Below are 13,994 nucleotides of genomic sequence, written 5' to 3' on the forward strand. Positions count from 1 at the left end.
CCATTAAATCATGATACGCTACTGGGACTGATTGGCGTACTTCAGAGTTTACACACAGCAGGGAAGAAGAGTCACTGGCAACCTTTTGAAGACAGTGCTGATGACAGTAAGATGAAGGGAATGTGACTTCCCTGGTGGTCCAATTGATGTGTGGGTTGTGGGCCTGTAGCCAGGGCATGCCAAGGATGACTGGAAACAAGGGTGAGGTGATGATATCCAGACGTAACAGTTCTTGGTGGAGGTTGACAATGGTGGCAGGTAGAGGAGTGGTTTCCTGCGTAACGGGTCCCGACTTGATGGCAGACCCGTCGGCTAAATGTACTGAGCCTTGGGTTGTAAGGGAATCAGATGTTTAGCTGTGAAAAAGTCAATGATAGCAGATACCTGGATGTTCCTTCTGGGAAGCTGTAACAGAATGGGGAGAGCAAAGTGAGACGAAGTGTTGGTCACAGCAGATTTATTGTCAGAAGAAATTGATGGGCACTTACGGAGCTTTGCCGAGCAGGATCTTGCATCATACCCAGATTCTCCACAGTACAGACACAGGTTGTTCAGATGACAACTTTGGCATTCTTCACCCATAAGTGAGGGGCGTAGCAAGCCCAGCTCCATAGGCTCGGATGTGTCAGGAGCGGTGGCAGCTATACCGGTGGGGCCAGGTTGGAGAAGCTGGGAACTCTTGGTAACATCCAGGTGAGACGAGATTGTCCAGTAGCCTTCTGTGATCTCCGCTTCCGCAGACGTCCATCAATCTGTATAGCCAGGTTAATGAGTGCATTAAGGGTTTGGGGCACCGTAACTCGGGCTAGCTCGTCTTTTAGGGGGTCTGACAACCCTATACAAAATTGGTAGCGGAGGGCAGCATCATTCCAGTTGGTATCAGCACTCCAATGTCTAAACTCAGCGACATAGTCCTCTGCTGCTCTGCGACTTTGCTATAGGGTATGTAGTGCGGCTTCAGCATTTGCGGAAAGCTGAGCATACTCTTATAGCTGAGCCATGGCATCAAAGAAGGTAGTCAGGTTCCGCAGGTGTTGCAGAACACCCTGAATTTGCTGCGTTCTCCAAAGAACCTTTCAGGTGTAGGAACACGAGCCTTGGGGGAAAGCATCACTACAGGTGTAGAGGGTGCACTAGCTTGCAGAGGGATGAGTTGACCCCTGGGTTTCCAGCTGGAGATGACAGAGCTTGAACACATTCCTCCAATTGGGTATAGCCCTCTTGCAGATTTTTACAGCCTGTGTCAGGCCTGCCAGATAATGACAAAGTTCATCCATTGGGGAGGTTCCTTGCTGGGGCTCAGACATGACTGTCTGATACTGTCACGTACCTAGTAGATGAGCCTGCTATGCAGAGGAAGGCCTCTCTTAAGCCTCTGACTCGAGGCCCCAGATAGAGCAGAATAGGAGGCATGGGAGTGCAGAGTAGCATGAGTGCCTGGCAGGATCAACAACTGGGAAGCAGATCCGGAGTTCCGGATGACACTGACTAAAAGAGTCAGTCAGAGACTGGAGCAGGCTCGTGTCAGGGTGCCACACACTGGGATGAGGAGGCAGGCAGGCAGAGAGGAGGCTCCAAGGGACTGGAACACAGGAAGGTCAGGTAAGCCGGGTCATAAACAGACAGGTACTAATGGAACAAATGCAGAGGCAGGAGCCAGGCCGGTAACAGGCGGGCAACGGAGGAACCGGAGGAGAAGGCAGATGCAAGGTCAAAGTCAAGCTGGGGTCAGATGCAGGCGGATAGCAAGGGTAGTCAAAGGCAAGCCAGAACGGATGCAGAGTAGCAGGTATCACACAGAGAATGCTGTAGATTAGACAGCAAAGCTTCAGTGTGTCAGTTTAAATAGCTTGCCTGGAACCAGGAATCACGCGCGCTCCCATGCGCATGCGCATAGGCACCCGCAATCGTGCTACATTTTGCAAAGAACTTCTGTTTCTGGCAAGGCCTTCCTGACAGTGCAGCATCATGGCAGTTGTAGATTAAACAAGCTTCCTTGGCTGAAAACGATAGGGGGGGTTTACTTACACTTTAACTACAAGGAGAATAAAAACCATGGATTTATGGGTATAAGATGTACCCACTATCCCATGTTCTTTTCACACAGTTAGGAGGGAGAATCTGCAGCTGCTGAAAAGGTACTGTTATAATCAAGCTAAATCATATATTATTATGCTCTATATTTTATAACATAATAACTGAAATGTACTGGTTTGAAGTCATAAATTTAAACTTTAGTAATTTGTCCGTTAAGCCACCTGCTTGAGTACAGTTTTTGAAAATATAGTAAATTACCTTATACAATAATTATTTGTATATCACTTACCTATGGTAATTAACCACTTGCCACCTAGGCCAATTCTAACACTTCTCTCCTACATATAAAAATCATAATTTTTTTGCTAGAAAATAATTTAGAACCCCCAAAGATTATCTATCTATCTATCTATCTATCTATCTATCTATCTATCTATCTATCTATCTATCTATCTAATTGGTATATATTTTTTATCAGACACCCTAGGCGGTCGTTGCAACTTTTTTATGTCACACGGTATTTGCAGCAATTTTTCAAATGTGTTTGTTTTTGGAAAGAAACTGTTTCATGAATAAAAAAAACACTAAAGTTAGCCTGATTTTTTTTTTTTTTTTGTATAATGTGAAAGATGATGTTACGCCGAGCAAATAGATACCTAACATGTCATGCTTTAAAATTGCGCACACTGGTGGAATGGCGCCAAAGTTTGGTACTTAAAAAAACTCCATAGGTGGCACTGTCAAATTTTTTACAGGTTACATGTTTAGAGGTACAGAGGAGGTCTAGTGCTTACTCTAGGTCTAACGTTTGCGGCGCATGTAACCTGTGTATATCTGGCTCTGATACTAGCCAGTACCTCACCGCACTTCCCTGGCACACACTGTATTACAGACCAAAGAGAGCAGAGATATTTGTTGTTAGGGTTTACTTATTCTTTAATTTACTAATAACTTGGAAATCTATCTTGTGCCACCATCATAAATGTTCCGTTTTGGTAATGGTCTGCTTTGAACTATATTTTCACAAGCCTGGAAGCTACTCCCAGATGACAGCACTGATAGCAATATCTCTGCTATGTTGCTCATTTTTGTTTCAGAGCCAATTCTATCCAAAAGAATTTGTATTGAATTATAGTTAATTAGAAGAGTATTGTGCTCACAAAGTATTTTCTAACTTTAATTGCATTTTTTAATAAAAAAACCTCAAAAACCTGAATACCCTTTTTTTTTTTTTGTATTGTATGTGGCAATCGCATGACTGCACAGCGTCCGTTTGTCCCCCTTCCCCATTTTCTTTAGATTTACCTTCAACTATGTAGTACAAGGGCCTGCCTGATTGCATACAAATTAAAGTTTAGTTTTGACCTCATATTATATGGTTTTGGTAAATCTAAAGGAAAGTTGTACAAGAAAATTTTATAATGTATGGCCAGCCTTACAGGGTGTTTTGCCTATGCTTCCCCGGTCAGTTTGATCGCCGCACCACCCGCTCAGCCCTTTCGTGTTTATTGATAGCTGCTTTAAGCAGAAGCTGCAGTCAATCAGATTTCGGGGTATCATATCGGCTACCAGTGCATCACAATTGATGTTTGTTTTGGTGCTCTACAGTCCACTGGGCTTTACTGTACGATGTGCTGGGGTTTCATTCACAAAGAATGGCACCACCATGCACTGCACATAGAGATCAGGGATAGTCCCTTGAAAGCAAGGACAGTTGGGAGCTATGCCCCTGCAAAAAATAATGCATCCTAAATATGTAAAGTAGAAATTCAAAACCTAGAATACAGAGGTTCTCTGACAGCCTCCATCTTTTTGGAGCTTCTGTGTATCTATAGTTTTGTTTCACATACTACAGGACTTGTAAGTATAAAAAAAGAAGAATATTAGGCCTGGAAATGGTTCATTTTAGTGCAATACTTCTTATTCTGTTATATCCTTTGCACCCAATTCCCTTCCCCCATGCATTCCTGTGTTTGGTCCGACTTCTCAACGCATCAAAAGAACATGAAAAGAGCGGCAGAATCACAGAAGCTCATGCACGCTTTTGATGTGCTTTTTCTGGAATGATTCATTGCTCATATATTCATTTAACTGAATAGCTTTCTAAACACTGGCTTCTATCTTTACTAGGCATATTAAATTTGCACTAATTGCTGTATAAAATTTGGCAGGTGCTTAAGATCCCAATGGACACAGAATATATATCTGTTTCATGAGTCCAATTGCTTAATACAATAGTACAAACGTAGCTATAACATCGATTTTGTAAATGTATCTTACAATTATGGTACAATCTTTGCCTTACCATTGTTATGATGAATATCATAGTTACAAAGTTAGGTTGAAAAAAGGCAATCTAGTTCAACCAATAGAGAAATACCTGCTTATACAAAATCCTCTACCCACAGTTGATCCAGAAGGCACAAAAATCCTGCAAAAGCATTGTCCAGTTTGTTGCAGTGGGGGAAAAACAAATTCCTTTCGTATAGGGCGGATATTCCCTGGATCAACAGTCCCTGGTATTTTTATCTATACATGTTATCCATTTACATTTTGTTCATTTAGAAATGCATCCAGCTCTACTGGGCTGGCCAGAACTAGTTCTTGAGGGAGTCTTATTCACATTTTCACTGCTCTTACTGTGAAGAAGCCTTTCCATGTGTGGAGGTTGAATGTATTTTCCTCCAGACGTAAAGAGTGTTTCCCTGAAAGTGAATAACTTCACACATAGATCACTATTTGGACCTCTTATGTAATTCACACATGGTGATTACATAGAGTGCCTTGCAAAAGTATTCACCCTCCTTGGCTTTTTATCTAGTTTTTGTTACATTACAGCCTATAGTTCAATGTTTTTTTAATCTGAATTATATGTGATGGATCAGAACACAGTAGTCTAAGTTGGTGAAGTAAAATTAGAAAAATATATACATAACTATTTTTCAGAAATAAAAAACTGATAATTGGCATGTGCGTATGTATTCACCCCCTTTGTTATGAAGCCCATAAAAAGCTCTGGTGCAACCAATTACCTTCAGAAGTCACATAATTAGTGAAATGATGTCCACCTGTGTGCAATCTAAGTGTCACATGATCTGTCATTACATATACACACCTTTTTGAAAGGCCCCAGAGGCTGCAACACCAAACACTGCCATGAAGACCAAGGAACTCTCCAAACAAGTAAGGCCCCTTTCACACGGGCGGGCCGTTCAGGTCCGCCTGTCAGTTTTTTAGGTGGACCTTAACGGACGCTCCATACGGGTCTATGAAGCGACGGATGTCAGCAGCGACATGTCCGCTGCCATCCAACTTGATCCGCTAAAGTGTGATGGAGGAAAACCCTACTTTTCCATCTGTCTGTGGATTGGATGAAAACAGACTCTATGGTCCATCTTTATCCGATCCCCCATAGAGGAGAGCGGCGCTCTGACAGGTCGGTCCCTGCACAGTGTGCAGAGACAGACCTGCTTAGCAGGGATCGACAGAGCGATTCCCCCTCTGAGCAAAGTGGAGCCCGTACACAGACACGTCCGTGTGAAAGGGCCCTAAGGGACAATGTTGTTGAGAAGTCAGGGTTAGGTTATAAAAAAATATCCAAATCTTTGATGATCCCTACGAGCACCATCAACTCAATTATAACCAAATGGAAAGAACATGGCACAACAGCAAACCTGCCAAGAGACGGCCGCACACTAAAACTCACGGACCGGGCAAGGAGGGCATTAATCAGAGAGGCAGCACAGAGACTTGAGGTAACCCTGGAGGAGCTGCAAAGTTCCACAGCAGAGACTGGAGTATCTGTACATAGGACGACAATAAGCCGTAAGCTCCATAGAGCTGCGGCTGACGGAGGCACGTAAACTGACAACGGTGTCAGGGCTCAGCAGCCATGAAACACATTGTGGCCAGTTCACAAAGGGGAGGACAGAAACTGTCAGGATCAGCCAGGTATTTAAGGTGTTACAGGAGGCCAAATTACACAGCACAGGCACTGTGCTGTATAAAATGCTTCAAACGAGCAGGATTCATATTTTTTTGGGGGGGGTTAACAAACGCTTTAATGACTTGAGAGGATCTTCAAAGAGGAGTGGGACAAAATCCCTCCTGAGATGTGGGCAAACCTGGGGGTCAACTACAAGAAACATCTGACCTCTGTGATTGCCAAGAAGGGTTTTGCCACCAAGTACTAAGTCATGTTTTGCGAAGTGGTCAAAAATGTATTCCACTCATTAAAATGTAAATCAGTTTATAACTTTTTTTAAATGCGTTTTTCAGGATTTTTTTGTTGTTGTTATTCTGTCTCTCACTGTTAAAATAAACGTACCATTAAAATTATACACTTATCATTTCTTTGTCAGTGGGCAAACGTACAAAATCAACAGGGGACCAAATACTTTTTTCCCTCACTGTACAGAGCTGAGGAAAGTATTTAACCTCTTCCCACCCACGCAATAGCCGAATGAGCATAAGCTACCTGCTCTGTGATCACCGAGTCAATGAGACTCGGCTGATCACAGATCCTGGCCTCTTACCACGTGATCAGCTGTCAGCCAATGACAACTGATCACGTGATGTAAACAAAAGATCGGCTCTTTTTCTGCTCACGCCAAGCAGAAAAAAAAGCCGATCACCGGCTTCCCTCAAAGGGACATTGGTCTCAAACAGTGAGAGCCACTGCCGCCTCATCTGTGCCATCTTCCAGTGCATATCAGTGCTGCCAATCAGTGCCCACCAATGCAACCTATCAATGCCTATCAGTGTCTCCTACCAGTGCCCATCAGTGACACCTATCAGTGCTGCCCATCATTGTCACCTATCAGTGCCCACCAGTGCTGCCTATCGGTGCAGCCTCATCAGCGCACATCATTGAAGGAGAAAAATTACCTATTTGCAAAATGTTATAACAAAATTTTTTATAAAACCATCGTCCTGCCCTGGCCTGGGCAGGAAGATGGTTTAAGTGCCCATTAAGCAAGTGGTTAATACAGTTGTCTTTTTGTCTCCAATCGCCAACTCTAAATGATCTTTTAAAGGGTCTACATGCTCAGACCTGACCCTTTCACGATCGATATATTTGAAGAATTTTTGGGGGTTTTCCTACTACTTTCCCAACCTGTGATTAGTTTAGAGTTTTTTTTTTTTTTGTGGCCTTCATTTCCATTTTACATTCTCTTATTCTTTTAACTTTTAAATGATGATCGTGTTCTTTAATTTTATACAATGTAACCTGGGGTAGCTCTGTAATAACTGCCAGCCAGTTTATTGAAAGCAAACAGTTTGTTTATTTCAACCACAACTACACAAAACGACAGCTTACTTCAGCCATAGTAAAAAACAATCCAAAATCCTGGTATTGGTAATTTAAGCAGGCTCACTGCTTTTTTTTTTGGTCCCATACAGGGGTTGGACTTCTCCAGAGCAAGGGTGCCAGGCAGGTCAGCAGCCTGTGTCTCTGTAGGTCAAAGCGCTCACAATGGCTGCACAGCTTGTGAGACTCTCTCTCACTTCCTTGACACAGGTGCCTATTTCCCTCTGCTGCCTTTCAAGCATCCCTCCCCTGGGAATTAACCCCTTCAGTACCAAAGTCCTAATAATCAGGGTTTGAAGACTATGCAACTGTCCCCCTTAAAGGGACCACGACTCAAATATTGGGGGAATGTACCTGCCATCCAGGACACAATCCTTGTGTCCTGTACAATATATTTTTTAAAATTAACTTTTCTTATTTTTTATGGGTCATGTAGGTTTTGTTTTTAATTTTTTTTTAAACCTGTTGCCAATGGGAATATATTTTGCAATGTGTTTGCCTACAACTTGAAACATTCCTGTTTTCTGTTGTGTGTTCTTTGATGAAATTTATTCCCTTTCAGTTTAAGTCTTGACATCCATCAGCCTTGGAAAATTTGCCATCTTAACCACTTCCCGCTCACCGTATAGGAAAATGATGGCTGAGCAGTGTGGCTCTTGTTCTGGGGAGACACCCAGTTTAGCCATGACCGTGGCTCTTTACCCATGTGATCGGCTGTGTCCAATCACATGTAAATAAGGAAGTGCCGTTTATCTTCTCCCCTCGTCTCACATTGACAGAATGTGACGTGAGGAGAGCTAATCAGCGGCATCCCCTCACAGGGAAGACCTGTAAATGTAATCAGATATATATACAGATATGTGTGAGCGCTCAGGACAAGATTAGAAAATGCACTATTAAATAGATAAATATAAAATCAATAAGCTAAAAACAAATACAGTCAAAGCAACTGCAAGGTAATCTAATCAATAGTCCATAGCAACAGCATAGCTGCAACTGCAGAATAGTATAATTACTAGTCCATAGCAACAGCCAATGAATGGCATTAAACTTGTACAAAAGGGGTAAAAACAAGGCTGAAATGTCTCTAAGAACAGCTAAAATGTCTCTAATTTGTGACCAGCGCTGAGGGCAAGCTTTCCAAGTGAGCGAAGTCAGCTCTCAAGTAAACATGAAAGAGAAAAAAAGAGAGAAAAGCACCTCTGAGTGCAGGTATTTATTACTGACAACAGGTTATCCACACTTACAGCTTAGTAAGGAGAAAACCGGCTACAAACGGACACTTGATAAAGGAACGCGCATGCCCAGTGGGAACTTCGCGCATGCTCAGAAACGTGTTGTGGTTCTCTTCACTCCGGTGACGTCACACGCCCTCGTCTTGGATTACGGGACTTCCATCCAGCGCAGCGGTCTGTCTGCTTCCTCCGGTGGGGGATCGAGGCCATCTCTTCTGCTCATCGCTGCCGTATCCATGCCATGGACGCTGGGACTGTTACTGGAGCCGTACCCCATTTGTAGCCGGTTTTCTCCTTACTAAGCTGTAAGTGTGGATAACCTGTTGTTGTCAGTAATAAATACCTGCACTCAGAGGCGCTTTTCTCTCTTTTTTTTTTTTCTCTGTAAATGTAATCAGGGCACCGATCATCAGTGCCCTGATTACAATGCAGCCCCAACTATGCCCATCGGTTACACCAGTTTGTGCCCATCAGTGAGGCCAATCTGTACCCATCAGTTATGTCCATCAGTGCTGCCTTTTAGTGCCTGCACATCGGTGCCGCCTATCGGTGCTCATCAGTGCTGCATATTAATGCCTCCTCATCAGTGCCCATCAATGCTGTCTCTTTAGCGCACATCAGTGAAGGAGAAAAATTTACTTCTTTACAACACTTTCTGACAGAAACTAAAAGTGCCCTGTATTGAAGTGGTTAAATGTTTTTATCTTTCCAGTATGTGCTGCTTGTTTACAGCTAAAATTAAATGAAATTGTGTTATGGTCGCTGCTATCCAGATGTTTTTATATGAATGTTGGGATTGGTCCAGCAGAACATAATTTCTAGTTGGGGCTTCTATAAACTGCACCATAAAATGGTCTTGCAATAGTTATACATTTCCACCCTTTTACTGTGCCAACATTGCCATTACTCAAGTCAATGTCGGTTACAATCTATCATAACCACCACTGTCCCAGCCCTTGTAGCCTTTTCTAACTGTGTATGGAGTCTCCACCTCAATAAAATGTATGTTACCCCAACATCTCATATTCCTGATATGTGTCTGTTGTACCATATACTTCTATTGTATTGTATTTGACCAGTACACAGGGATAACTGAATGGAACTGGCTGCACAGGCACTGTGTCTGGGTCCATGCATCTGTTCCTGCAAACCTATCAAACTCAGCTGTGCTGAGGGCTGCCTGCATGCAGCTCAGTACTAATACAGAAAAACGTCTCATTCACACTGTACAAGCCTTAGCGCAAATGTGAATGAAACCTTAAAGCAATATTAAACCCCTTGTTAATGTAATATATTGCAGATTACCAATATCTCACCAATGTGTTGGCTGCATTTGGGTTTCTTGTTTTTCCCCTATTGATCTGGCCAGTAAGACTTTGCCTTAGGGTGTCTCCATTGCATTTAGAGGACCAGTGGAAGCAACTTTGGACAGCAGCAATGTCATTCTAGGAATAGGGTAGTATTAGATGCACTAGCAGATTTAGGTGGACTTGACTGACAATTTAAAGCTAAACTCCAGCTAACACTTTTTTTTAGGTAGATTGTTGTTCATTTTTTCTCACCTGGTGATCCGACCCCTAAGTCTGTTGTTTTTCAACTTCCTTTACAAGACCAAGCTGTCCAGCAAAATTGGTAGTTAGAGGTTTGAGACAACCCATTTAATACTGACAAGGGATGCTTACAATGGCTTTTATTCATTTATGTAAAACCTTTATTCTAAAAAGAAAAGAAAAATTGTTTGCTGTAAGTGCTTTAAAAAGGACTAACTGGAGTTCAACTTTAATTTGTTAGTCGATATAACACACAGTGCGGGTTCAATGCACAGACCAGAATGCATAGACTGTGTCCTGATCTGTATACTGAACATGTACAGATGTAAACTCCGGTATGCATATGGAGGTCTGTGCAGTTGGCCACACATCATTGATTTGAACAGGCTGGCTGCACTAAACACCTATGAGAGCTGTCTTAACTGGTCCGACTTTGAAAAAGGTTCCTGCACTACTTTGGTCCGACTTTGGACCTACTTCAGCCCATTGAATATTATTGAAGTCGGATTCTTGTCCTAACCATCTGACTTGTGACATCCGACATGGTGAACACAGCAGCAGTAAAAGGAATTTATGTCACATTGGGATTGTTTTGATTGGTCAAAGGACAAGTCAGACTATCACCAAGTTCTTATCCTGTTCATTCAAGTTGGATGGAAGTAGGACCGACGTAGGACTGATGTTGCAGGGCAAAGTAAGATGACAGCTGTACAACAGTTCTGTCATACCATTGTGAACCTGGCCTGAAACCCAACTTCTTCAGACCTGGTTGTAATCTTTGAGAATGAACTAATTTCCAACACAAGCAGTTAGAGGTCACAGATTACTAGTTTTTAAAGCTCTTTTACTGGCACGGGTGAAATTTAGTTTCAAGTACTAGTTAAAGTGGTACTAAATGCTAGGCATTTTTATCTTAATGCAATCTCTGCATCAAGGTACAAAAATGTTTGTCCTCAAAGCACTTACCCATGGTCCTTGTTCACCATTGCCAGGTCCTCCACAATCTGAGCTGGTTCCTTTATTCCCGGTGTTCTATCAAAATAGCCAATTTATCGAGATCTCCAATAACGTCACTTCCGCTTACTGTAAACCATCACTAATTGCAGATTTCGATGAATTGCTGTTTTGACACATTACTGGCAACCATGTACACTTGGGTACACGAAGATTTAGCATTTTTGACAGAACAGTAGGTAAGGAGATAAAAGTTGTCGCTGCCTCGGAGGCGGCCATTTTATTGGTTTGTATCGGAGTGGACTAACAATGTCTGCTTATAATATTGTGTACTGGAGTGTACACGGTTTCTGATATTGTGTCAAAACAGAAATTTATCGAAATCTACAATTACTGATGGTTTACAGTAACTGGAAGCAACGTAACTGGAGATTTCGATGAATTGGCTATTTTGACAGAACACCGTCTTGCAGAGGAAATTACTAAGGGCAGCAGAGCCATAGGCTTCAGCTGCTGTCAGTAAAGTTACTGAGAGGAGAAGGCAGGGGTGTGTCTTGTGGGGTACTTTGTGTGTCTATGAACACTGGCCTTGAGTATGAACACATTGGTGTCTTCTTAGTAGCCAGCTAAGGAGACACTAGTAAAAGGCAGGGGATGCCAGTGTCTTGGGAACCAGCTGTGAGCTTGGTTCTGGCTTTAAGAGCCAGAGCAGGACTTTCCTATAAGTGTCCCCAGCCCCCCATACCCTCCCTCTGACGGTGGCACCCATGGGACAGGGGGAAACTGCATGTACGGTTAGAGCAGGATGACCTTGGGGTCTAATAGATTCCCAGTGTCTCCATAAAGAACACCTGCCAACTTCTCGTGCTATCACATAGGGGGCTTGTTCTATAAAAAGAGTTATATCAAATAAAAATAATTTTTATACATTTTTTAAAGCACCCCTGTCACCCCCTGTACACACCCCACATAAAAAGTGCAGCAAAGGGTGAGCACGTGTATGTAAAAATCAATTGCACCACACATGAGATACCGTTGTGAACATCGGAGAGAGAGCAATAATTCTAGGGCTGTAATTCATGGTTAATGCTAAAGTGACAATCTGTAAAGGCTTTTGAAGTGTCAACTATGGAGAATTTTGGGTATCATAGTTTTTTGCATGGGTGTGCGCAATTGACATGTTTGGGTTGTGTTGGGTAAAGAGATACCAATCTTTTATATTTTACCAAAATATGGGTGTAATACTGTGTGTGTTTTGCATTAACATTCATCCTAGTGTATTTTTTCCTGAAAATATGCGTTTGCATGCATATTCAAATATCATGAATAATACTATTTTAAGCTAACACCATTTTATTCTCTATGGTCTTGGTTTTCCGAAAATATATACTTTTTTGAAGAGGTTTACAGTAATTTCTAGCAAAAAATGCAGATCTTAACATGTGCAAAAAATTAAAACATTTCTCTGGTAGATATGTGTTTAATTGTCTCTGCATGGTGGTTCTCTTTAGGTAGAATCCATAATGAGCTAAAAATGGAAAACTCCATCAAGGAAATTGGAGATGCTGCTTTGTTATTTAGAAATTTTATTAATTGTTCCTTGATATTAGAGTCCTGTAAGATGTCTACAGCAAATAATAGACCTTGTAACATTAATATAATTATTCTGGCATAGCCATGTAGATTATAGATAAAAAAACATGTTTATCATAAACCTTCTTGGTAGTTCTAATCCTGTGGGGAACCTGGGCAGTCATATCAATGTTGCCAATTTTCTATTGTGAATAATTTGTTTTTACAGCTTTCGTTCGTGCAGTAATTATAGTTTGCAATTACTGTTTATTGCAGATTCAAGATCCAGAAGTATGTGACCAAATGCATGAAAGCCTGAATAGGATAAACAACAATCATTATAAAGAAAAGGTATTCCATGCTATAGTATACTTGTACTCTCTTCTCCAATTAAACGAAAACACATCTAGCATTGTAAGTCTGAATTTAAAGGGAAAGTCTAGTAGATGTGCAGGAAACCTTTGAATGTTACGTGTGTGTCTCATATGTTCTTCTTTTTTTTTTTTTTTTTTTTCTGTGTCCATACCTTCACAAACTACATTTACAATCCCCTTCAGTAAGCTGATGCAGTCTTGCTGAATGACTGCTAAAAGAAATTATAAAAAAAAAACCCCTATAGATTTGCAGTGAAAAGCAATCACTCTGCCACTCTGCTAAGCGGCTAGCCATGCATGTCCTTCTATATGGCACACATACAGTATCTCACAAAAGTGAGTACACCTCTCACTTTTGTAAAAAATGTATTATATCTTTTCATGTGACAACACTGAAGAAATAACACTTTGCTACAATGTAAAGTAGTAAGTGTGCAACATAACAGTGTAAATTTTCTGTCCCTTCAAATTAACTCAACACACAGCCATCAATGTCTAAACTGCTGGCAACAAAAGTGAGTACACCCCAAAGTGAAAGTGTCCAAATTTTGCCCAATTAGCCATTTTCCCTCCTGGGTGTCATGTGACTCGTTAGTGTTACAAGGTCTCAGGTGTGAATGGAGAGCAGGTGTGTTAAATTTGGTGTTATCGCTCTCACTGTCTCATACTGGTCACTGGAAGTTCAACATGGCACCTCATGGCAAAGAACTCTCTGAGGATCTGAAAAAAAGAAATGTTGCTCTACATAAAGATGGCCTAGGCTATAAGAAGATTGCCAAGACCCTGAAACTGAGCTGCAGCACGGTAGCCAGGACCTTACAGCGGTTTAACAGGACAGGTTCCACTCAGAACAGGCCTCGCCATGGTCGACCAAAGGAGTTGAGTGCACGTACTCTGTGTCACATCCAGAGGTTGTCTTTGGGAACTTGACCTATGAGTGCTGCCAGCATTGCTGCAGAGG

General features: G+C 41.9%; 1 protein-coding gene across 1 annotated transcript in view; it reads left to right on the forward strand.

Annotated features, from left to right (window-relative positions):
* UQCC2 (ubiquinol-cytochrome c reductase complex assembly factor 2) overlaps positions 1–13,994 on the forward strand; it is a 73,691-nt gene that overhangs the window by 39,325 nt on the left and 20,372 nt on the right. Inside the window, exon 2 of the mRNA XM_073616049.1 lies at positions 12,936–13,010. Coding sequence (XP_073472150.1) covers positions 12,936–13,010 — 75 coding nt within the window. The remainder of the gene's footprint in view (positions 1–12,935; positions 13,011–13,994) is intronic.

Source organism: Aquarana catesbeiana, linkage group LG02 (genome assembly GCF_042186555.1).
Source record: "Aquarana catesbeiana isolate 2022-GZ linkage group LG02, ASM4218655v1, whole genome shotgun sequence".
Classification (NCBI taxonomy): domain Eukaryota; kingdom Metazoa; phylum Chordata; class Amphibia; order Anura; family Ranidae; genus Aquarana; species Aquarana catesbeiana.